Here is a 24,406-nt window from a genome sequence, read left to right on the forward strand (position 1 = left end):
GGCTGCTTTATCTTCACAGGGAAGTTATCCCTGCAGCTGTTTCAAACATTATGTTGGTTGATTTGTTGTTTTTTTTTCTCCTGTTATTGTGTGTATTGTTGAAGGCTTTCAAGCACAGGTGAGTCTGAGTCCAAAAAGGAAAAAACAAAGTTTTATTGTGACACCAGAAGGAGGCAGGGAGGGAAATGGCAGCGGGTTGTCCCCTCCTGGTAGGGTGTGGGGAAGGAAGGTTGAAGGGGGGAGAGCAGGAGAAGAGTGGGACAGGTCCTTACCTGCGTGACTATTATACTAGCATTAAAGATGAATAAAACCCAAAAACAACACAAGAACTCACTGTGGCACTGCTGCCCAGAGAGCTGGGGGTGACCCTGTCCTGGGGTGTTTGGGGCTGGATGGGGCCCTGGGCAGCCTAAAGTGGGGGAGTACCTGGCCCGTAGAAGGATGTTGGAAACAACTGACCCTTAAGGTCTCTTCCACCCCAAGCCATTCTATGTGTCTATGATCCTGTGTATGTCAATAACTACAAAGCAGGCTCTGAAACTGTTTCCCAGTCCAAGCTTCTGCTGCCCAAGGGAGCCTGGCAGTGGCATGGAGACGCTCACAGGGCAGAAATAAATGGTAGCTACGCAGCATCTGCCTGTTTCCATGCACAAGGAATTAAATGAATTGCATTAAATTAGTGCCTTATTATTTTATTTCTCCTGCTAGAGTTGGGGCCTGTGCCATTCTGGGTGTCCCTAAAACCTGTTTTGGGCACAATGGGGTGGGCTGCTGGGTATCCTGATGGGTGATGCTACTCTCAGAACAGAAACTGTCTCTGACTGCTCATATTGATGTCACCCCATGAAATGAAACCGTCTGACCCAGAACTTTTGGGGAATTTGGCTCCACAGTTACAGTACTGATAATGGGAGTCCTAAGTGGAACCATGTAAATGATCCATTTATAGAAGGATGACGTCAAACGTAAAAGCTAAGGCAGAATAAAAGCAAAACATCCCTCAGAGCCCCTGTGCTCCAGAAAAGTCCCCTGGTGTCAGAAACAGCCACTGCCCCCAAGGCCAAAAGAGTGGGACAGCACTGGGGGACAGAGCACGTCTTGTGGGGAGTCTTAGAATGGCTTGGGATGAAAGGGGCCTCAAGGATCATCAAGCTCTACCCCCCAGACATAGGCAGGGCCACCAATCTCTGGATCTAATATTAGACCAGGCTGCCCAGTGTCCCATCCACCTCCAGGGTGTTCGATCCTCATCAGCTCAGCCTCACTGAGCATCTCAGTGTTTCAGTCCAAAGTTAAGCTGTCTGCTTTGAGGGCTGCTATAGGTACGTGTCAGTGTTGAGGTGCCCTGATGTGCAAACTGAGGCAATGCCTTCCATCCCCCCTGGCTTCCCGAGGATGGGGCACATCCCCCAGACATTGGCATAATCTTGGTGCCAGGGCCGGGCGCACTGAGAGGGCTGAGTTCAGAAACCACACAAGGCATATTTCTTTCAAAAACATCATTTAATCCATCCATTCCACAGCTTTGCCATTGTACACACCTGCATGACACCGCAGTACACTGGACAGAGATCTAAGATGCAGTTACCCAGCAATACTATATATATTTTAAAATTATTTTAACTTATCTTTTTAGTTAAAAACCAAACCCTTGAAGATGGACACTCCACTGGCTGTCCTGGTGCCAGGTGCCCACAGGCCTGCTCCCTCCAGAGAATTAAAGGCACTTATCAGTGAGCAGAGCCGCCCGCCCCTCCTGCTGAGCAGCTCTGCAGTGGGGCTTCGGGCTGAGCCCCCCCATCTGCACCCCATGGGGGGGGTTGGCCTCACAGGTGAAAGCACAGAGCAGGAATACAACAGCAGCTAGCTATAGCCACATGCAGGTCACAGCAGCAAGACAACAGGAGATACTGACAAGTGAACACCCCCACTATTATATATATCTATATATATATATTCTGCATAGATTCCAAAAAAGCAAATTAAATAAGAGGAGTTTCCATTGCAGGCAAACATCGGGCGCTCCCACCTGAGCCAGACTTTGCTACTGGAGCAGCACAACGTGGCAAAATGGCCCCAAAGTGCCCCAAAACGCTGTGAAATGACAAGGGAGCTCTCAGCACCTGCCTTGTTTCAGGGGAAGAAAGGGAGGAACAAGAAGTAGTAAGTGTCATTTTAATCAAATACATTTGTGGTGGGTGGGGGGGTGGAATTTGGTTGCGTCTCATGCTTTGCTGCAGACACCCTGAATAAGCTGTCAGCCAAATGCCTTGCTAAGAGGAATTTGTCATGGTGTTGGGGGGGTAATGAGAATGTGTAAAGCAAAGGTCCCCACTGCTGGGAGCAGAACACAGCAGGGACACAACGCCCATAGAACAGAGCAGGGCACAGGGGGCAGCCCCAAGGTGGAGGGGAGCTGCTGCCATATTGCATACGTTTCATATGCTGCTGAAGGCTTTCAACATAGATTTTTTCTTATTCTAAATTTCTGAGACAGGTGAGTCATATAGATATTCAGTGTGGATAATAAAATAAACATCTACCGGGTGTGCCGGGGCCTAACAGTAGTCACAATATTAGGGCCTGCTGGATGCTAGTATAGCAGAATAGCGTAAGTCCGTGTCATACATAAACGATGAGCTTACAGATAAATAACTCTACAACAATCCTGTGTCATATGAAACAAGTTTTTAAATGTTTATTTTACATCTTTATACATAAAACTTTCCAGGTAACTCTTTGAACCCAACTGAATGTTAATAGCACAGCTAAAAATGAACTGAGTCAGGTAGTCAACATTCACAAAATGTTGAAAACTGATTAAAATGTACATATTACCGAAGGTTACGACGTCACTACGAGGCAGGCATGTCTTTTGGACTTGTATAGCACCGTCAAGTACAGTCTCTTTATTTAAAACTACAGTGAAGAATAAAAAAGTAGTCAATGGTAAAATATCGTCCAACGTAAAACCTCTAAGCAAACAAAAATAAAGTTAAACCGCCCTCTCTCCTCAGCCACGTTTTATAATGTTATAAGTACTGTACATTTTTTTTTCTGTAATAATATTATTAAAATGCCTGATATTGAGTGGTACAAGTAAAAAAGAAAAAAAAATAATTAAAATAAATTAAGAAGCAGAGGCCAATCACCGGACATAAAGCTTCGGACACGACCAAGGACTAACACTGATTTGCTGCGCGCCACCGAGGACATCAGCACGTGTACAGACACAGAAGCGAGGGACAGGCGAGCTCCATCTCTGCTCCCACGGGCTCTGGGGTTACTTTGCTGGCATCTTCTCTGCCATGTGCTTCTGCTGGCTCTCGGCATGTCTGGGAAGGAGAAGCCTGGTTATGAGTAGGCAGAAGCGCGGATGAGTGGTAGCGGCACTTGGCAGGCCCACAGCTCCCCCTACATCCTGCTCTTGTGGGATTGAGGTCACCCACACCTCGATCCCACCGACCTCCCGTGCTATCTGCATCTCACCATGGTGGTGACGGTCCCCATCACCTCCTGCTACCGATGGGGTTAAGCCATGAGTTAAGCTGTGGCAATGCCCATTTTCCTGCTGGCTTTGTGATCTCCAAAGGCTGACAGTGGGGGCAAATGGCCCATGCCCCCCCCACCCCATTCCTCACCTGGTCAGGTCCTCGATGTCCACCAGCATTGCATCCTGCTCCGTGTGCAGCTCATCCCGGATGAGCAGCAGCTGCACCAGCTCCTCGTTCAAGCCTGGGGCCGGAGAGAGAGGAGGAGAGTTCACGCTGAGCAGGGGGAGGTTTGCAAGGAGAGGAATTTTGCAGTGCTTCAGCCACAGGCATGAGCAGCTCCACATCCCTAGCAGGAGCTGCCAGGAGGGACGGTAATTAACGAACACAAGCAGTTACAGAGTTGCAGAGCAGCCCAATGAACGTGTTGGGGCTATTTTTGTCCTACAGCCACCTGCGACATTTCCTTTAAGATTAATTAATCATTGATAAAGGAAGGTGGAGATGGTGGGGAAGAACCCCGGATCCTTTGGAGAGAGCAAAGACAGACAAGGGGGCAAAAACAAAGACACGTGAGCCATATTAATATGCTGCAAGACAGAACATATGGACTCAGAGGTGTCCACTGGACTGGAGGGCTTCTCAACTTGTGGATGCTACTGAGGCCATGCAGAGCATCATATCAAAACAGAGCCATAAGGCTGCATGGAGCCACAGAATGGGAAGCACTTCAGGCTACTTCTAGGGGCTGGAGCAATGCTACCTTACAGAGCCCTCTGAGTGCTTGAGAGACAAAAAGAAAGCAAATAGCCAAAGGAGCCAGACCTAGCAAACAGCCCACCTCCAGCAGCTCACATGTATGGCCCTGTTACTGAACACTTATCAACATGGTGCTCACCGAAGAGTAATCAAACAAAGATCACTTACTTTCTATCTGCGAGTGGAGATCATTGACTATCACCTGTAGCTGCCCGATAGTCATGTCTCTTAGGTCAGCAGGTTTTAAACTCCTCTTCATCAGGCATTCGCTTATATGAGGCATATGTGGCAGCTGGAAAGAAATTTTCATCTGCTTAATTCTTATTCTCTGAATATGAACCCATATTTCTGCACAGCACCAGTTTGCCTCGGACACATCCCACCCTGCAAACACTCATTTGTGGCTACAATGAGTCCACCAAAGCATCTGGCCAGTGCTCGATGCAGCCTTCAGCCTCGGCTGGGAGGTCATCACTGTATCTCCAGCCTCAGCACAGCACTGAGCTCCACGCTTCCCCCCCTCCTCTCCTGCTCCCATAACTCCCATGGCAGAGGGATGAAGGTGACAGCGAGGGTCTGCACTCACCAGATCTGCCACCGGAGATTTCTTCCTGTTCTGTTTCTCCACCTCCACCTGCATTTTGGCCATGGGCTTTGCCATAGCCAAGGCCATTTTGGCTTCAGCTTGGAGTTTCTTTTGCCTGGTGAGAAAATCCATGTCATCGAGGGACTCGGACTCCTCCTCGGTCGTGTCTCTGTCGGAGTAGGAAGAGCTCTGCTTGCTCTAGGGAAGCAGACACGCACCATTACAGCCCGGCACCGCTGCCGCGGGGACAGAGCAAAGGAGCTGACCTGCAGCTTCACACCCTGTGTGTGCACACAGAGGGGACCATCTCTACAGGCAAAGTGAACAGCACAGGGCTGGGCGGCTTTTTTGCTTTTTTTTTCTAAATGAAACTGATTTCTTGATCGGCTCTTCTGAGTATTAACAGCCACTTGAGCACTTTAGACGGAGCCAAACAGATCAATAAGTGCCTAATGGACAAGCTGGTTAAGCTGGAGGAAAGCCCACCACGGGTCTGGGGCCTCTGTGTTGTATCCATAAGGAACAGAGGAGTGGAGAGCTGATGGGAGCTGACACCACTCTGCACCCATTACTGCCCAGTCAGAGCACAGAGAAAGGAAGGGCAGGAGAAGGGCACTGTCCCTTGGGTGCATCCCCCCTCTGCAGCAGGTCTGTCCTGAAATAGCAGTGTGCTAGCTGCCTGTCAGCGTTTGCATTAGTTCTTTTATTGACAAATGAAGGTGCTGCTCCGGGCTTCAGTACCCCAGCAGTTCTCATTATGGCCCGTGTGCTCTGCAAGATGAGCCAGCAGACCTACCATGGGTGACAAAGGTGTGTCCAGGCTGGTTTCTGTCTTGCTGTCATCGGCATCGCTGTCCTTATCGCTGCCGCTGTCGTTCACAAAACAGATCTGCAGGTTCATCCCGCTCTGGAGTCTGTGGGGAGGAGAGGTGACAATGGGGATAGGGATGGGGGTTGGGATCTATGCAATGGTGATGCCCAACTCTGCTTGGCCCTATTGGCTCCACTGGCAGCAGCACCCAATGCCTGGGCCAGAGGTGACAGTTCCCACACAGCACTACAAAGTGACAGCTCAGGCTGAAAACTCATCAGCTCCACAACAACAGTGTCTCTACCACCATCTGCTGCTGAACAGCAGAAATACCCACATACTGCAGAACTTCCTCATCGCGGCCATGAAACACCGTGTGCAAACCAAAGGGATTTATCGAGGGGTGTCCCAAGGCTGTTTGTGGCACTATGGCATCTTATCCTCCAGCAGACCCCTGCCCTGCTTTTGCTCCACCACGTGCTGTCCATGCTAACTCCCAGCGTGCAATGAGGAAGAGAAGCAGCACAGCCCTGAGCATGGTGCGATGCAGGTTTGCTCGCCTCTCACACTGCACTCAGCCTTTGCTCCTTTCACCACATTCATGTTCCAGATGATCCTTTGGGGACAGCTCTGTTGCCCTTCCTGTGCCTCACCATCACCACATGTCCATGCTGGGGTTGGCCCATAGACAAGCTCTGCAATAAGGGGACTTATACTGGTCCTGACAGCAAACAGGGAGGAGTAAGTGCAAATTGGGGCCTGCAGGACACCTGCATTTCAAGAGCATGACCGAAATGCCTAACCTAACAGGCAGACAAGGCACCTCTGGGAGCACCGGAGTATTAGAAGTGGAGGATGCTGACTGCACTGTAAAAATCCTGGATTAAAACAGTGCACAGCTGGGAAGCAGCGACTGGCCTCAAAAGGAATCCAGGAAGCATCCTGTGGGACATAGCTGGATGTGGAGCCCTTCCCTCCAGCTGCTCACAGTGACAGCCAGCACAGGCTGCAGCAGCCCAGCTCTCCCATTGCCTGCTCCATGGCCCCGTGTGATGTGCATGGAACCCCTGACTCAATATGCAGTGTGTCTGCTACAAAGCAAGGATGCAACAGCACAAGGAAGCATCCTCTGCTTGCCCTCAGGGCACTGGGACAAGGACTGACAGCGCTGTGGTAGAGCAATGGGGTCAGTCAGTCTCTCCTGGATGTCCTGACCCATGCAGTGCGTACCAGCCCTGAACTAATAACTATGAACAAAATGCTGCAGCATTCAGGTACATCTGGTGTTTTGTCATGGTACGGCTGCCCAGCCCTGCTGCAGGATGTTAATTAGACCTGCCCTGTAATTACAAGACAGCAGTTACCGCTTGAGCTGTAACCACAAACTTTCCTTTTCAGATGCACTGTGGTTCAGCTGCACTTTACAGTCTCACCTCCGTGCTGCCCTAGTAGGATTCACCCTGGTTTTATGCCTCTGCCAGGTTTTTTCCTCCCTGCCCCACATCTGCCAATGGTGCAGAAGGCACTCGAGCTGCCCAGGTGCTGTGGATCAAACCTGGCTGCTCAGTGCCCAACTGCTGACCAGTATGAAACATACAACCAACAAAGTCCAACTGCTGACCAGTATGAAACACACAACCAACAGAGCCCAACTGCTGACCAGTATGAAACATACAACCAACAGAGCCCAACTGCTGACCACTATGAAACGTGCTTCCAGCAGGTGGCCACCTCCTGAACCACCAAAGGAAGATGCTCTATCACAAGCCAATAGTCCTGTTTTCCAACCAGCTTTCATAGGATCACAGAATGGTTGGAATGGCAAGGGACCTCTGAAGGCCATCGGTCCCACTCCCCGCAATGCACAGGGATACCCAAACCCCATCGGTGCTCAGAGCCCAGCCCTGACTGTGGGCACCCACCCCTCTATGCAGGCTATTTGGAAGGCACTTGGGTTCGATGAACCTCATGACGTTCTCCTGGGCCCCCTGCTCAAGCCCCATCATTCACAACATTAACACAGCAATAAGGCCAAGCTCTCTCCTGCTTTGGACATGCACATTTCAACAGGATTTCAGACACACAACTCCTTGTCCAACCCCACCAAGCAGCCCAGCCTCCACCCGCCCCATAGCCCCACGTACCGGGAGGACAGGCTGGGCTTGCCACTCTTGCTGCAGCTGGTGTAGAGCCCCGGGCCATCGTCAAAGAAGCTGCCAAGAGCCAACTTCTGCCTGATGGACTCACGCTCATTCTTCTGAGCCTGCAGGGGAAGAAATGCAAGAGAGATGCCATCAAATTACCAAGGCTTGAACAATGCATTCATATGGAGGTATTTTTTGAGTGAGGTTAAGCTATGGGATGGATTAAGTGGATCACTGGTCCACGGCTGTGCAGTCAATGTGCAATAAATGAGAATCATAGAACTGTACCCCAAATTAAAGCAGTACCGCTCTGCTGTCTGTAGGCAATGGATGACAGGAAGGCAAATTATGGACAGAAGGAACATTTGGAAGCCCTCAAACATTTCATTTTAAAGTAACATGTAGCAGCTGATCAGGAATATAAAGCAAAAGAAAATGTATCAGGCAAGCACGGACAGCATCCACAGTGCCAACATAAGGCAGCACCTCATATTTTGCTTAAATAATGCACCTGTATCTGACAGAGGGAAGTGACATATAATGAAATGTAAATTATTAATGTAAAGTAGCTAATCATTTAATCTAACCCCAGTGCTGACAACCTACATTACAGCATCGCACTGCCCATTATGCTGTCAATCTCTTACCAAAATATGTACTTTATTTGTAATCTAACTCCTTTGCCACTGCTACAAATAATTCAGAGCACCGAAAACAACGCCCAGAGCATCAAGGGAGTTTGAATTTTCAACTTGTTCCCTGTTTTCTTTTTCTATATGATTTACTGACAGTGCTCCAGGCCTGGTAGCACAGCACCCCTTTGGGAACCCAGGAAAGGAGCCACGATTTTGAAGTGCAGGCTGAAATGAGATGAAGCAGTGACACAGAACCCAAGGAAAACACAATTTGTGTGTCTCTCGTGCCACCAGTTGTGCCCCTGGGCACTTCTGCCGCACTGGGCATGTGGTGGGTGCAAGAGATGGAAGAAATACCAGTAAATGCCCACGGTGCACTTTCCCTTCTTCAGAAAACACCACAGGATGATGGAATGGTTGGGTTGGATGGGACCTCCAGCATCACCCAGTTCCAACCTCCCAGCCGTGGGCTGGGTGCCCCCCATCAGATCAAGCAGCCCATGGTGGTTCTATCCAGCTTGGCCTCAAACACCTCCACGGATGGGGCCATTCTCTGCCAAGGGCCAACCTCCGAGCACAGCTTCCCCCAAGCACCAAATGGACATATCCCCAAAGCACCTTCATATTTCATGAAATCATGGACACTTCTCTTCCCAGCCAGAGGACCCCTTCCAGCCCATCTCTATGCTCAAAGATTCCCATCTCCCCCCAGAAGCCGGGGGCTGCAGGTCTGGGCTCTGCATTCCCTCCACACCAGCCCTACCTCCAAGACGTGCTGCAGATCACTCCACATTAAAAAGCATACGAACGCAGACTGCTCCCATGTGTTTTCCCCTTGCAGATGGAGCTCTCTCCACACCCGTTATGATTTTGCTCCACGTCCCACTGTGGCTGCAGCTGTTCCCAGTCTGACATCTGTATATTTAATCAATGTGCCATTTGTCCACTCCGACGGGTCATTACCAGGGATACGACATAATGCTATTCCCAGTCCTGAGCTCAGCATATTCCATCTTACAGAGCATAACGACCATAAAGAAACAGAGAGTCCTATTTGATATGATAAAATAGGGAACAGTTACTAAGAAATAGAATATACCTAAGGGAACCAGATTTAATGCTGTAGATAAATTACCCGCCAGCTGCGCGATGTGTCCTGAGCCGGGCACTGAAAACTGGAAATTGAGGAGGAAAATTGCATGTGTTTTTTCTGACTATCAAACGTACTCAGTTTGTATGTAAAAAATAATGCATCGAATGAAACATTAAGGTACTAGCAAGGAAAATGTAAAAACCATGTTATAAACATGTATTTTGTCATCATGACCCCCAGCTCTGCCCTGCCATCAGCTGGGCAGTTGTGTGGGCCATCCCAATTCTATAGGGCTGCTTGGCCCATTGGCTGCTGGCACCACTGGCAGCAGTGCCCACACCGCTGCCTGACCCACTTTATCTCCTACTGACCTATTTTGTCATCTATTTCCTTCTGCATACACACAACACTGGGGAAGCACGGAATGGTTCAATGCTTGGTCTGCACGGACACTTAGCACACGCAAGGCATACTGGTTTACTACAAGAAGCCCATCTTCGACCCACTGATATCTTCATCTCCACATAGTGCCCATCCATCAGGCTGTCCCTGACTGACCCATGCAGGGATGGGAACCACGAGATTTCTGCTCATTTCTGAGACATGAGAAAAGCCCCCAGTGCATCACCCACGCTGTATTACTGCTGTCACTTGAGAATTAAGAACTGGGCTGCTCTACTCACCCACTCTGCAGGGCAGACTATATGCAGGACTCAGTTATTAGCAGCCTTTATGCATTACAGACATCACCCAAAAGAGCAAATAAAAGCTCACATCAAATATTTATTTGCAACTCAGGTGCCGCAGCAATTTCCCATGCTCTGTGCCGCACTTTGGAACCACCCAACCATTAACAGCCCTCCATTAACAGCAGACGACAACGACATTTCTGGAGCTGTACTGATCGATAACAAGGGCTGAGCAGCCGGCATGGCTGGTCTGTGTGCTGCCAGGAGTGCTTGGAAGGGAACAGCACAACTAACTCACAGAACCGTGAGGGTTGGGAAAGGCCTCTGAGGTCCCCAACCCAACTGCAGCCCATCCCACCATGCCCAGTGCCCTCAGTGCCACATCCCCACAGCTCTGAACACCCCCCAAGGGATGGTGACCCCACCACTCCCTGGGCAGCTGTGCCAGCACCTGACTGCTCATGCAGAGAAGAATTTCTTCCTAATATCCCTCTGGTGCAACTTAAGGCCATTACCTCTTGCCGTAGGATTGCAGGTGAATGAATGCCTGCAGGGCAGTGCTGCTTCCATCCAGCCAAGGGGTTAAAGCCTATGGGGGACATCAGGGGACATCACCCCACTGCTCTGGAGCTGCCTGGTCCCTGCAGCCACACCACGGAGGCTATTTTTGCCAGGGACTGTCATTACCAGCCACGGACAATTACTATATTTAAAGTCCCAGACCCATACGCAGCACTCTTTTTTATCTCTGTGCAGTACAAAAGCTATGATTGGATTCGCCAGCAGAAATTGTAATTATGCAACACTTGTTTTTGTATGGACGGATCTGCTAGAAAAACACAAAATGTTCATATTCTCTCCAGCCATGTGGCACAGAGCCCTGTAAATGCCAGCTCTCCTGGTCTGAGGAGGTGCCTGGGAACACCCAGTGGGGAGAAGCTGTGATGAGGACACACAGAGGGGACAGTTCTGCCACATCACACCAGAGAGAGCAGCTGTGATTAAAGGCAGTGGCAGGGCATGAGCATCCCAGCACTGAGCTCTTTGGGCTGCAAAGTGACCATGCATGCAGCCCCATGCCCAAGCTCTGTGCATGGAGTTCTATGCATGCAGCACAGAGCATGCAGCTCCACGCACACAGCCCCATGCTGTAGCTAAGCCCCTCTCTGCAGCCCTGTCCATGCAGCCCCACGCCCCGTGCCCAGTGAACACCGCTTGGCAGCGCCCATCCATGCGGAGCGCCGACAAAAGGCCCCTTTTTGTCTCCTACCTTCTTATAATTCCCCTCCACATCCCGCGCGGATGCCTGCCCGATGATGTCACCCATTCCATCACCAGTCCCGCTCATGGCCCCGTTCCCCGGGTGCTCCCCGTGGGCACATCTCCGCTCGCCGCAGCCGTGGCACCGGGACGGCCGCTCGCTGCTCCCTGCGGGCGCAGGCCTTGCCCTAATAAAGTCAAAGCTGCAGGCAGGCAGCAGAGCGGGACTGGGAGAGGAAAGCTGAGGGCTTCCTGCAGCCACTGGCAGCGCCGGGTAAAAATAGCCCCAAGTGCTGCACAAGGGCAGGAAAAATCCCGGTGTCTGATGTCAGAGCCACAACCTCTGACAGCGAAGTGACTGCAAAGTGAAGCTCGCCTCTGATATCAGCTTCCCCAGAGAGCTGCTTCCGGGCTCTAAGAGGTGTTTTGGGTTCAAAATATGTTCCTAGGAAGTAACCAACAGAACCCAAATGGCATCTTATGCACAGCCTGGACCCCATTGCCCACCCCAGGGGCTCACAAGAGCCCAGCCTGGGGGGCACAGCCCTGGAATCCCCATATCTCCCCCAGGCAGGAGCTTGGGGACCATGCAGGAGACCCTTCAGGCTATGGGGTTTATGTCCTGTTAGGCACTAACAGCAGCACTGCTCAGTGTGACACAGCCCTGCGGTGTGGCAGAGGAATACCCTCAGCAACCCCACAGTGACAGACCCCGGTGACACCACTCCTCTTTTAAAAGGCACATCGTGTTGAGTTTGCTGGCTCCGATCACCCACAGGTTAATCATCACAGCACGACCCCATCCTGAAGTTTCAGGGCGGAAAATAATAACAGCAACAGTACGGGGGACCGCTTAATCCCATTGCTTTCCCAGGACACACAGCTCTGTGTGCCTCATTCTTTCTGCTTCCCCTCCGCCGCTGACTCACTGTGTCGCTTCCCAGTGCTGCTAAATTTAACCTGCCCTGCTAACAATGGGGTCCCTGACGCTGGCACTGATAACACCTCCTGTTCTCAGCCCAGCTCTGTGCACAACACTGTGCTGCTGCACGCCGGCCCTTTTTAAAGGCTGCCCATGCTCAGACACCACAGAACCGTTAGGGTTGGGAAAGACCTCTAAGATGCCCAAGTCCGACTGACAGCCAACCACCCCCGTGCTCAGGATCTCTCCCAGCACACAGCAGGGGCTGCTATGGGCCCCTGGGTCCTGCCCTGCAGGGCAGCAGCTGTGCCAATAGCATTTGGAGAACAAATGTTTCCCAATATCCAACCTGACCCTCCCCTGGGGCAGTGGGAGGTCCTGTCTCCACTCACCTATAATGATAACGTGGTAATCCACAATCACAAGAAAGTTCTGCTATAGGGAAGCGGGCAGTACGGCATCTCTCCCCGGATACATTTCCTCTCCCTGCCACAACAGCAGCACCATAAAGCTGAGAAATAAATCCCACAGAGTGGAGGAAGGGCTTCGGGGCTGCAGTTTAACACCATTCAATTGCCCCTGAAACCACCTCACTGCCCACTGCATCCTTCATGGCCCCAGACACCCAGGCTGGGCTGCAATCCCACATCCAGATGCTACACGTAGGAGAAACATCTTAGTGCAACCTACAGACATGGTCCCACCCTGTCCTCAGTGACAACCCCCATTCCAGAGCATCTCTGTGCGAAGCTGTGGGCACCATCAGCTGTAGGTTCCTCCTGGGGAAGGATGCAGACGTCAGATTGCATCAGCTGCGAGCTGGCTCCATGGTTACAGCACTGCTGAGTGCAAGGGGAGCGCTGTGAGAAGCAGCCGGAGCCACCTGAGGCTGCTCTGCTTTTTATAGCACCAAAGGAGAACTTAGTGCAGGCGTATGTGGGGCTGCATGGCCCCAGTGCAGGGCTGGGGGCTGCTGGATGGGGTGGCAGCCTCTGGGTCTGCTCAGGCAAGGTGAGGGATTGGGCTGCATCACTGCTAAGCGAGGAGCTAAATTAAACCATACTACGCATATGTAATGCTGGTTTGAGTTGATGCAAAGCCCCAGAATGATGGTGGTGCTTATTCCATCGGGAGAGGGAACCGCCACCAACCCCCTTCTGCTCAGCATCAGCTTCCAAATGCTGCTGTCACTGAGTTATCAGAGAAGAAACCTAAATTTCCTGTGAACTGAAACAACTCACTGAAGGCTGGGGGATGATGCTGACCCTCCCCACCTGGGCTTTAGTACATCCCATGCTCTCCACGTATCTTGTAGAGCATTCTTGGTATCAGACTGGATGAGAAGGCCCTCAGCCTGCTTTCCAGAACGCAGCCTTTGTTCTGTGCCATGGCTATGGCTCTGGGAGCAGCAGGCAGCTGGTACTATATGGCCCAAGTGAGGTTTCTTCTCAAAGGCCCATTGTATGAATCCCAAAGAGACCAAGGGCCGGGTCCTGCACCCCGCTCACAGCCCCATGCATTGCTGTGGGTATGAAGCAGAGCTGAGAGCTGCACAGAACGAAAGAACCTGGGGTGGTGGTGAGCAGCAGCTGATCAGGATCCATCAGTGTGCCCAGGTGGGAAGAAACCAAGAAGTCCTGTCAAATGATAGGAGGAAAAAAAACATGTGGAGCCCAGAACAAAATATTTGGCACAGGAAAATAAATCAGCATAAAACAGGAAAGGAAATAACTAAGAGGAAGCTTCTTTTTGTTTACACTTGGGTTACTCGTAGCCTTTGGGCTGCATGACCTCATTTGGTTGCTCGGAGGTTTCCAAAGGGCATTCCTCTATCAGATTTGAGTAATCCCCCATTGGCAGAGGCAGACCCCTGGAAGGGCTGGCAGTGATTGACCATGGAGTAAGCAGGCAGCCTCAGGGCAGAGCTTGGAGCCTCCTGAGCACAGAGAACCCAAAGGAGAGCAAAGGGAAGAGTGCAAGGGCAGCAGGTTCCCAGGCCACCACCCTCTGGTGCTCAGGTCAGAGCTTTTCTGCTGCATTTCCCTAAGGCAAACACGTCCCCAGCCTCCCTCCACGCACTGACTCGCTCCTGTTTGTTCTGCAGCTCTTCTAAATCCCCAGGAGCTGCAGAGAGCCGTGTGGGCAGGGATGTGCTCGGATGTGAGGAGCATGGGCAGGCACGGCCGCCCCATCCCCAGCTCTACTGGCTCCTGGATGGAACCACAACCTGGGATTCCTATTTGCCTTTGGGCTGATGGGGGTAGGAAGGTTGTGAGACAGACTGCATTGAGCTCCTGTTTCCCGGGATCTGCATTTCTTCTGCCTATTTCTGCCCTAATATCTACTGTTCCGGAGGAGAGAGACCAGTTCATAAACAAGCAGCTCAGTGGAAGCAGATCAAATGCAGCAGCAGCACTGCAGCACAATGAAACCAGGGCACCAATACATGGGGATGCTGCCAGGCCGGCACCACGCAGCATCCAGCAGGCACTGCCCACCAGACATCACACAGCACGCACCATCCACCAGGCGCTGTGTGCCCACTGCCCCCACGATCCGCAGCATCTCAGCAAACATGCCAGGAAAACATCGACCGCACAGAAACAATGGCCCCATTTATAATGACAGGAGAGCAACAGGCTCAAAGCTGCAGTGAAACCAGCTTCCCTCAGCACAGACTGACAAAAAACAGCATCATTTTTTTTCCAAAGGAGCTAAAAAGGGAAATCCATTTACAGAAGCACTTGCTGCAATGGAAGCATCTGCTGAAACACCGACTGAATTACCCCTATATACAGATGTATGCACTGATATCATTTCCATCCACGATATCTTTAGCAATAAGAGATGTTTAGCCTTAAGATGAAGCCTGAGCTCAGAGGAAGCCGCAGCGGAGCCGCTGCCCAGCACAGCCCCCTCCCGAGCCCCGGCTCTGCCGCTGGGCCACCCTGCAACGCAGCCCGCCCCGCACGTAGGCACCGCTGAGCGCTGCCGTAGCGCAGGGGATGCGCGGATGGACCAACCCAGCCCCAAACATCGCCCTTCCCCGGGCAGGTGCACCCCTTCAGCGCCGACAATACACAGCAACGAGAATCGCAGAGTCATCGAGTCGTTCAGCTCGGCAAAAGGCTCCGAGCCCACCGAGCCCAAGCGCCGACCCAACGCCTCCATGGCACCGAACGGTGCCCGCAGGCACCGCATCCACAGCGGGATGCCGGGCTCCCATTACCCGACGAGGAGATGCTCGCAGCTCAGGACGGCTGTTGCTCCCGAGGGGTGGGTGGGTGCTCGAGGGGGGGGGGTCCCGCACCCCGGCGCAGCCCCATTTCTCGCTGAGCGGCGCAATGTAACGCGTTTAGAAACCATTCTCTCCTGGGCCGACTCGGATCGCACGCACTCACCCGGAGCAGCTTCATGTGCGACGGGGCTGCGGGCGCGATGCGGGGCGGGCAGACGGCGGGACCGGAGCAGCCCCGAGCCGAGCCGCACCGCTCAGCCCCACCGCGGCTCTCACTGCGGCTGCGAGCATCACATGGCGAGCACAAAGCCCGGCCCGACCGCGGCTCCTCCACAAAGGCTGCCGGAGAGCGCTCCCCGAGGCTCCGTTTGGCCGCGCCTCCCGCAAATCCTTATAGAAAAATGACCAAACCCGCCGCAACAAACCCGCGTCCTCCGCCCGGCCCCGCAGCCCCTCACCCGGTAGGCGCAGTTTTCCTGCAGGACCATCTCCGAGCATCCCGCGGCCGCTAAGATGGACGCTGCCGCCCGGCCCCGCCTGCTCCGACGGGCGCGGGGGGAAGGAGGGGAGGGACGCGGGGCTCGGCTGCTTCCCGCACCGCGCGGCCCCGCAGCGCCGCCCGCAGCGCCAGCACGGCGCACCCGAACTGCCCCAAACACCCGGTGAGTGAGTGAGTGCCCTTATCAGGACCAGGTTGAACGGGGCTTTGGGCAACCTCAGCCGGTCCATTCCAACCCAATCATTCCACAGCTCTTATCTTCCTTATAACCCCTTGAAATACAACCATGTCATGGCTCTGTCAGCTTTAAGGACCTTCCAATCCAACCATCCCATGGTTCTATGATTTTTGATGCCACTTCCAACCATTCCATGGCCCTGTGACTGCTCTGCAGAGGTTTTCTGCAGGACAACGGCTTGCAGCCCTTTGCAGATGGCTTCACTGCCGCTCCAAAACAACCATAAGATCAGCAAACACCCCCTACACGCTCAGGCCAGAGGCACATGAGGGAACCAAACCCCCACTTTGCTTTCTATTGTAAAAGTCTCAATAGGAAAAAGAACAGAGGAACAAGTTAGTGATTCTCTGCCTTCAGCAGCCTGTGGGTGCTGGGTCCTCACTGAGCTCCCATTATCTCAGGTTTTATCTCAGGGGCTGTCAGCTGCCCCACAGCCCCACCTGCAAGAGTTTGGGGCTGTGAGAACACAGCAGCTCCCACAGTCCAGCCCTGACTTCTGCTGGGCACAGCTCACCCCCAAGACGAGCTGCCTCCTAAGGCCAACACTGCCCAGAGATGAGCTCACAGCTCGAGGATCCTAAAGGCAACACGGCATTCTGCAGTACCAGCTATCGCCTGCTCCTCCTCGCAGCCAGCTGTGAGGTTCCAACATGTAAATGACTGCAGAGGCACTTGCTCCCAGATTGGATTCCTGCACCAGATGTGCTTGCAGAAGAAAATTGGCCTTTGTGGGAAAACAGCTCTGCTGGCTCCTCCTCTGGGCTGGAGCACACACAGGGGGAGATAACAGCAACCTGCAGCTTCAGCAGGAGTGGAAATGTAGGTGGTAGGGAAAGAGCTACGGGAACTCATGGGATAAGGCTCAAAAACGGAGGACAGATACACCAAATGAGCCAAATACGGCTTCCTCCTGCATCTGCAAAGTGTCCCCTTCACTGAGGTGGGGCTTCCCAAACATCAGCATTTAAACATTCACTTTCAGCACTGCACACACCTTGGGCTTGGCGTGGAAAAGTACCCACAGTGAGCTCAGAACAGCTCCATGTGCACCTTGTTTCCATCATCAGCCACTGGGCACATCGTAAAAGAAACCCACAGCCCTGAGCCCTCTCTCCCACTGCTCCCCCCGGATGCTCCACAGAGGGTTTGGGCTGTGGGGAGATGCTGTGCTTCCTGAAAAGAAGGGAAAAGCAGCTTTACCAGGCGCACTGCCCACACTGTAGTCAATCACCAGGGTGTCACCAGTTATTATAGAATCACTAAGGCTGGAAAAGACCTCTGAGAAATAAAGGGCAATGACCTGGCGGCACCAGTGCTGGGGGACAAGAGGCCAGATCTGAGTCCTGTATATCCCCATCTCTCCCACAGCCACCCCGTGAGGAGGAAACATCCTCAGACACAACCACAGGATGCAGGGGGGCACATCCCCACCTCCATGGGAAGGAAGTGAGCCGTGCGGGTGAGCAGCGGGCAGGAAGCCGTGGCCGGCCCCATCCCAGTGCACTCCTCTTCCCACGGCCCAATGCAGTTATCAGCACAACCACCCCATGCTGCATGCTGACCCCCACCCCATAATGTGGGAACACAGAGCTGCTCCCACCCACCCAGCTGGGAATTACACGGGGCATCATGGGATTTCATCATTATTTGCCAGCGATTTACCAGGAGTTACGGGTTTAGCTCCTCTCTAAGCCAAGCTAAAGCTTCCCAGGGTTTAAATCTAGCAAGAAAGAAAAAAAAAGAAGAAAAAAAAAAAAGATTATATTTTAATCTGTTAATACTAGAAATCTCCTCAGAAAGGGGAACATTTGTTTGGATTACATTCATGTCTAATGCTCTGCACTGTTCCTTCTTTCTTTTTTCTCGAGGGAGGGCGATGCTGAGCAGCCTTCCACCCCCCCGGGATGTGCCACTCCTCCCTGGGAGCAGATCATCACACACAGCGTCCATCCTCACAGCCCAGGCCACAGCTTCACCGCCCCTCTGAGGGACATGGCGTAGTGGGAAATATGGTGATAGAGGGATGGTAGGACTGGCTGATATTGGAGGTCTTTTCCAACCTTGGTGGTTCTACGATTCCCATTCCCTCCTGTAAAGCACCAATGATTTCATCCCAGTGTTACAGTGCTGTCAGTGCCCTGGAATGCTGTATGGTGACTGCAGCACCCAGGTACTTACAGCTTTTTGCTGGTCCAAAGGGAAAAACCACACAGCCAACCTCCAGACATCCCACCTGTATCAGCTCGCTGATACAGCTGCACAGCCCCGATTTCCAATGGTGCCATTAATCAGCTGGCTCACACGTGCTTAATAAAGGATTTACAAATGGCCTGATGATGATTAGTAGGTACGATCTCCCACTGGCTTTTTGCTGCTCGTGAATGGAGAACCACTCTCCATTCTAATGAGCGCAGTGAGATAGCAACTGAAGAGCTATGGCTGCCTCCCCACGGTTGTATTTATGTCCTTAAGGATAAGCTGCTCCTTTGGAAGTGCAATAGTCACATTATGCAAAATGCTATAGAGAACATGAGCCTTCCAATAGAATATAAAACTGCAAGATTCTGTATTAATATAAATAAATTAGCACGTTACAACCCACTTTGCCCTGCCGTGCTATTTCTGTCCTGTTTGGGAGAGGATTTGTAGCAAACCCCACTGGCCACGCATAACATTCAGTGTTTTGTGTATAGATACACACAGTGCAGGTCTGGTGCTCACAGCACGGAGGGGTTTTGGGGACTGTCGGCCAAAACCAGAGGTGCTCAGCCCCAGCAGCTCCTCTCTACATCCTCTCACCCAGCACAAACCCAACGCAGCACCAAGCCCAAGTCAAAGCCACTCAACATCACAGCCAGCAGATGGGCTGTGCCCACATCCTCTGTAATAAATCACCCAACTTCAATGAATTACCAAACCTGCTGTAAGTTACAGAATTTCACTGAGCAGAAATGGTCGTTCTTCCCTTCCATATCCTTCAGGGCAGCTTTTGCTGTCACAAAGTCTTACAGGACAACACTGGGAACAGCACCATGTGAGAAGAAGGAAGGGAAGAGGAAGATGAGACACATGTCCCAGTGATGATGAAGAGCCATGCGGTCTTCAGCTTCCCCAGACAGGCATAATGGGCTGCATGGGAACATCCATGAACAGAAACCCCACACCCTGTGCTCTGGGTCTTTGTGCTTCCAACAAAGAACCTGGAATTCCAGCCTGGCCATACAGGAGCACAGACACAACCTGTGCTTATATATTAATTTGTGTACAGTGCTCCATGCTGACAGTCAGCAGTGAGTCCCCTCAGCCCATAAGTGAGAGAGGGCAGCGTATGAGGATGGTGCTGGCATCACTCTGGGGTTGCTCTGGGGCTATCATGGAAAGGTTTAAGTTGGAAGAGAGCCTTAAAGGCCACCAGTCCCACTCCCTGCAATGAATGGGGACACCACAGCTCTATCGGTGCTCAGAGACCTTGAAATGGGGTTACTCTGGGGTTACTCCAGTACCAGTCACCTGGAGCCACCTGCCCCATTCCCAGCAGGTGGGGGCTGGGAGGCTCAGGTAGGGGAAGTCTCTATTTATCTCATTTATCTGGTCTCATTTAACTGCCAAATGTGTGGAATAAGACTCAATTAGGAACTTGCAGGCTGCAGAATTGCATAAGCTATGTTCCCACGTCACCCAAAATCTGAAGCTTCTCTGTCAAACACAGCCAAATCCAACACAAACACGTCGAGACAGGGCAGAAATAGGCAGCAGGGGAGTCTGGTGCCCATAACAAAGCCTAGCAGAAATCTATGCTTTTTTTTCTTTTTTTCCCCCTATTTTTGGTCTATTTGCACCGCTCACAAAGCCACCAGCAGCAGCCCTGCAGCTCCCTGCCCTGCCCATAGGTCTCCCAGTGGCACCTCTGGGTTGGTGCAGTGGGAGAGCAGAGTGAAGCTCTCACCACAGCAAGGGCAGACAGGCTGAGCACAGGGATGGAAAATGCTAAAAATACCAGTAATAGTAAGGGTGGGCCCCAGCCGAGCACTGTTAGTCATGCAGTGCAGGAGCTGTAGCCAGTGCGAGGCAGCTCCATATAAGAGCAAAGGAACGATGCTCGCCTCGTAAACCAGATCTGTCACTCTCCCTTTGGCTGTGGGCTTTGCTTTCCAGCGAGCCCAGCTCCAGGAGTCCTCTGCTTTTAGCAGTTCTGCAACAGAGCTCAGCTCAGCCTCCTCCCATAGCACTAACTGCAATCACAGCAATGCTCACCCAAGCCAGGAGCACAGAACTGCTGCTTGTGCTCTGTGCAGGGGTGGACACCTGTCCATCCAGGAGCTCCCTGAGCAGAAAACAAAGCCCAAGTGCTGTTCATTCCTCCAGTCTCCTGCTTTGCACACCTTTGGTACACCAACCCATGCTTTTCCAAAGCTTTAGAACACCGCAGCACCACAGCTATCACAGAACCATGGAATGGCCTGGGATGAAAAGGCCCACAGTGCTCATCCAGCTCCAACCCCCTGCTGTGTGCAGGGTCACCAACCAGCAGCCCAGGCTGCCCAGAGCCACATCCAGCCTGGCCTTGAATGCCTGCAGGGATGGGGCATCCACAGCCTCCTTGGGCAACCTGTTCCAGTGCATCACCACCCTCTGGGGGAAAAAGGATCTCAGTGTGCCCACATTGCCCCTGTCCCTGTGCATCTATGGGCTAATTCCACCTCTTTGGTACAAAGCTCACACATGAGAGCAAATAGCAAGCATACATTACACAGTATATCACATAACCATTAAGGTTGGGAAAGCCTTCTAGGATCCTCAACCCAATGCCAACCCACCCTGCCATGCCCAGTGCCCACACCCCTCAGTGCCACATCCCCCTGGTTCCAAACACCCATATGGATGGTGACCCCACCACTCTGCACAGTCTGTGCTGGTGCACCACCACTCCATTTCCTAATTTCCATGTCCTAACATCCAGCCTGACCACGTGCTACAGAGAACACCAGGCACTGCCTGGGCACAGGGGCTCGCAGCACAGCTCTGAGCAAGCAATGACAGCACCAGGGCTTGTTCTTCTCTATCAACTGTAATTAATTCTGCATGCATTCATCTGAGCTGCCTCCTTTCCTTGCAAAAAAAAAAAAAAAAAAAAAAAAAGAAAAAAGAAAAAAACAACCCCAAAGGATGAGCATTTAGCATTTGCCTCCATTTTTTTCCTCAAGAACCTTCACATTCTTCTCCCCGCTTTGCTGCAGCGGGACATAAATCATTTTGTTAGAGCTGTCTGCCCAGAGCAAGGCTGGAGCCAGTGATGAGCACGGAGCCTTCACCTAACACAGAATCCTATTTCATGAGGTGCAGAAGAAAAGCAGGCTCAGAGCTCAGCATCCCACCACATCCTTGTCACACTGCTCAGCCCTTCACCAAAATGACCCTCAGCATCTCATGTTCCTGTATGGGAAAAAACCCAAACCCAACCCAAAACTGCCTTCCTTGGGAGAACAAACAAACCAAGGCCCCTTCATATCTAGCTGGTGATTTACAGCTGGAGAAACACAAGGAGGGGAAGCAGCAGAAGAAAGCAGAGGCTCAGCAGCTTGTGCTGGCCCTTGTTAAGCTATCAGAGATGGGTACTACCACAAATGCACAGCATGGAGAACTCAGTAAGGAGCATCAATCACAGATTACTTGCTTTTAAACTGCTGAGATCAGTTTATCATCCAATTCCTGTTGGGAAGGAAAACAAAACACGATGGCCACACACAACCCAGGCACAGAACTCTGCTATTTCCCCAAGTCCCTCTTTAATAAATTCAATATGGGAGTTACATTAAATAAAAAAACTAGATTAAATTTTTAATAACTCACTAAAAGCACTTCAGTCCTCCACAGACCACACATACCACCAGTTTTTGTGTTCATAAAGAATTAAGCACTTCCATATAGTTCTCATTTTTTCCCAGCATTGCCACCAAGCAACCAAGAACAGAAAATCTCATCCCTTCCCTTCTCCTTCTCTTTTTCCTTTCCATTCTCCTTTCAATTCCTCTTTCTTTACCCCTTCTCCCTTCCCTTTCTTTTCCTCCCACCCCCATCCCCAACCCACTGTCATTATTTCATCCAGCTCATGCGAGCGCTTGGCTTCCATTCTAACAAAGCATGGACAGGTTGAAAGGAATGGCTTTAGTGCAATTTTCTCATTTAAAGGCGATCCATAGATCACTGAGCAGGAAGCTGAAATTGGTGGTATAAATAAGATCTACTGCTGCTGTGACGCAAATGACTCCATAGGCGCGATGGGGAAAGACAAAGTGGGTGAAAGTGATACAAGTACTTGAAAAAGCTGGAAACCCTTGATGACAACAGCTATTATGGAGCACTTCTGCCTCAGGGAACAGCTCAGCTCAGGTAGTACTGGAGCTCACTGCCATCAGAGCCATTAATGCTTTGCCCACAGAAGTGGGATGGACTTGGCAAAACACGGCACAACACAGGGAAGCTCCTCCACTTCCCATCTATCATTAAGGTGACAGAGTAAACCTCAAGCATCCTTCACAGGGTGCAAGGTCCCCACACAACCACTGTGTTCGTCTGGGGCTACTGCAGGATGGATGCTGGATCTCAAAGACAAGGCAGAGGCATCTCCATGGTTCAGGCTTCAGTCCTGAACTCACTGCTTAATATACTTGATTCCCTCCACTCCATGCCCACGAGAGGCTGAGGGGCTGGGGCTCAGCACTAGTTCCCAAAAGGCTCTGCCATCAGCAATGGCAGCCGGCCCTCAGCTCACCCAGATGCTCCTCTGCAGATTCCAAATGGGTTTTGTGTGACACTGAATAAATACTTGACTCTTCTTATGCTTTTTAACACACTCTGCCTACAATTTCTCTCTTCACACACACCATCCCTGAGTGTTGCTGCAGTAGCTATGGTCCTTCAGCAGTGAAATTAACATGTGTGGCACAGCACAGGTCAATTCTGAGAACTGGAGAACTCTTACTCTCTCTTAGCACACACAGTATGCAAGAAAATGATATCACAGAATTACTGAATCATTAAGGTTGGAAAAGACCTCTAGGCTCACCAAGCACAACCCCAGCCCACCCCACTGTGCCCACACCCCCAGGGACGGTGACCCCACCACCCCCAGGGCAGCTGTGCCGCTGCATCACTGCTCTTTTGGAGAACAAACAATTCCTAACATCCAACCTGGAAGTTTGTTGCTTCCTGCACTTTATCCAGCACTCCCACAGCCCCGCTTTCTCAGTCTGAGGTGGGGATTTCTGCACACCATAAGGAACAGCCACTTACCGCGCGGCCGGGCAACTTGCTGGTGTCCATAACAGAGCGCTTCCCATCACATCAGCACTCAGATAAAGGAGAATCGTTCATCAAAAAGGCACCTGCACACTGTCACCCCCCGTATTTAGCACTTTCATTAATGACAGGCTTTGCTGCACCAACAGAAGCAGCTTGTAGAGTTTTCACTTAAGATCATTAATTACAATCATTTCACTTGGATCCAGTTTCAGCCCCAGCAAACACACATCTCCCCAGTTGGTGTAATTACCAACACTCTTCCCAAGCCCATCAGTGCACCTATAGCTGTTTTCTGAGCTGACTGCCAGGGCACACTTTGGCAGAACCATTAACACCCTGCCAACCTCATCTGACCTTTGAGCTGGGTGGAAAGCGGCCGAAGTACATCACAGTCACCATGTTGTGTTGTGTCACCAGGCGTGTCGGAGATACCACGCGTGGAAGGTCAGCCCCTGTTCAACACAGTGACAGGATTTCCTAAGCCTGAAGGGTTTGTGCTCCTCATCAACACAAACAAGATGACCCTGGAGTGCCCTTCCCAGCCAAACAGCCCCATTCCCTTCTTTGGGTGCAGAAGAAGGAATTTAATTACAGAACCATATGCTGGTAGGGTTGGAAGGGACCTTAAAGATCACTGAACCATGGGATGGTTGGGTTGGAAGGTCCTTAAAGCCCACTCCAGTCCCATCCTCTGCCACAGGCTGGCTGCCCCCACTACATAAGGCTGCCCCATCCAGCC

General features: G+C 51.6%; 1 protein-coding gene across 6 annotated transcripts in view; it reads right to left on the bottom strand.

Moving 5' to 3' along the window:
• Window positions 1-2,676: 2,676 nt before the first annotated feature.
• LOC107318414 (schwannomin-interacting protein 1) overlaps window positions 2,677-24,406 on the bottom strand; it is a 102,388-nt gene continuing 80,658 nt past the window's right edge. For 2 of the 6 annotated variants that reach the window (XM_015872187.2, XM_015872185.2), the window contains exons 6-11: window positions 7,792-7,910; window positions 5,633-5,750; window positions 4,837-5,034; window positions 4,419-4,542; window positions 3,642-3,735; window positions 2,677-3,350 (exon numbers count right to left, since the gene is read on the bottom strand). In XM_015872187.2, the coding sequence (XP_015727673.1) occupies window positions 3,284-3,350; window positions 3,642-3,735; window positions 4,419-4,542; window positions 4,837-5,034; window positions 5,633-5,750; window positions 7,792-7,910 (720 nt within the window). In that variant the 3' untranslated portion in view covers window positions 2,677-3,283. Of the gene's footprint in view, window positions 3,351-3,641; window positions 3,851-4,418; window positions 4,543-4,836; window positions 5,035-5,632; window positions 5,751-7,791; window positions 7,911-16,086; window positions 16,117-24,406 lie in introns of those variants that run through there. The other 4 variants (XM_015872188.1, XR_004308424.1, XM_015872186.2 and 1 more) reach the window with 4 other exon arrangements.

Source organism: Coturnix japonica, chromosome 9, assembly GCF_001577835.2.
Source record: "Coturnix japonica isolate 7356 chromosome 9, Coturnix japonica 2.1, whole genome shotgun sequence".
NCBI classification, from domain to species: Eukaryota; Metazoa; Chordata; class Aves; order Galliformes; family Phasianidae; genus Coturnix; species Coturnix japonica.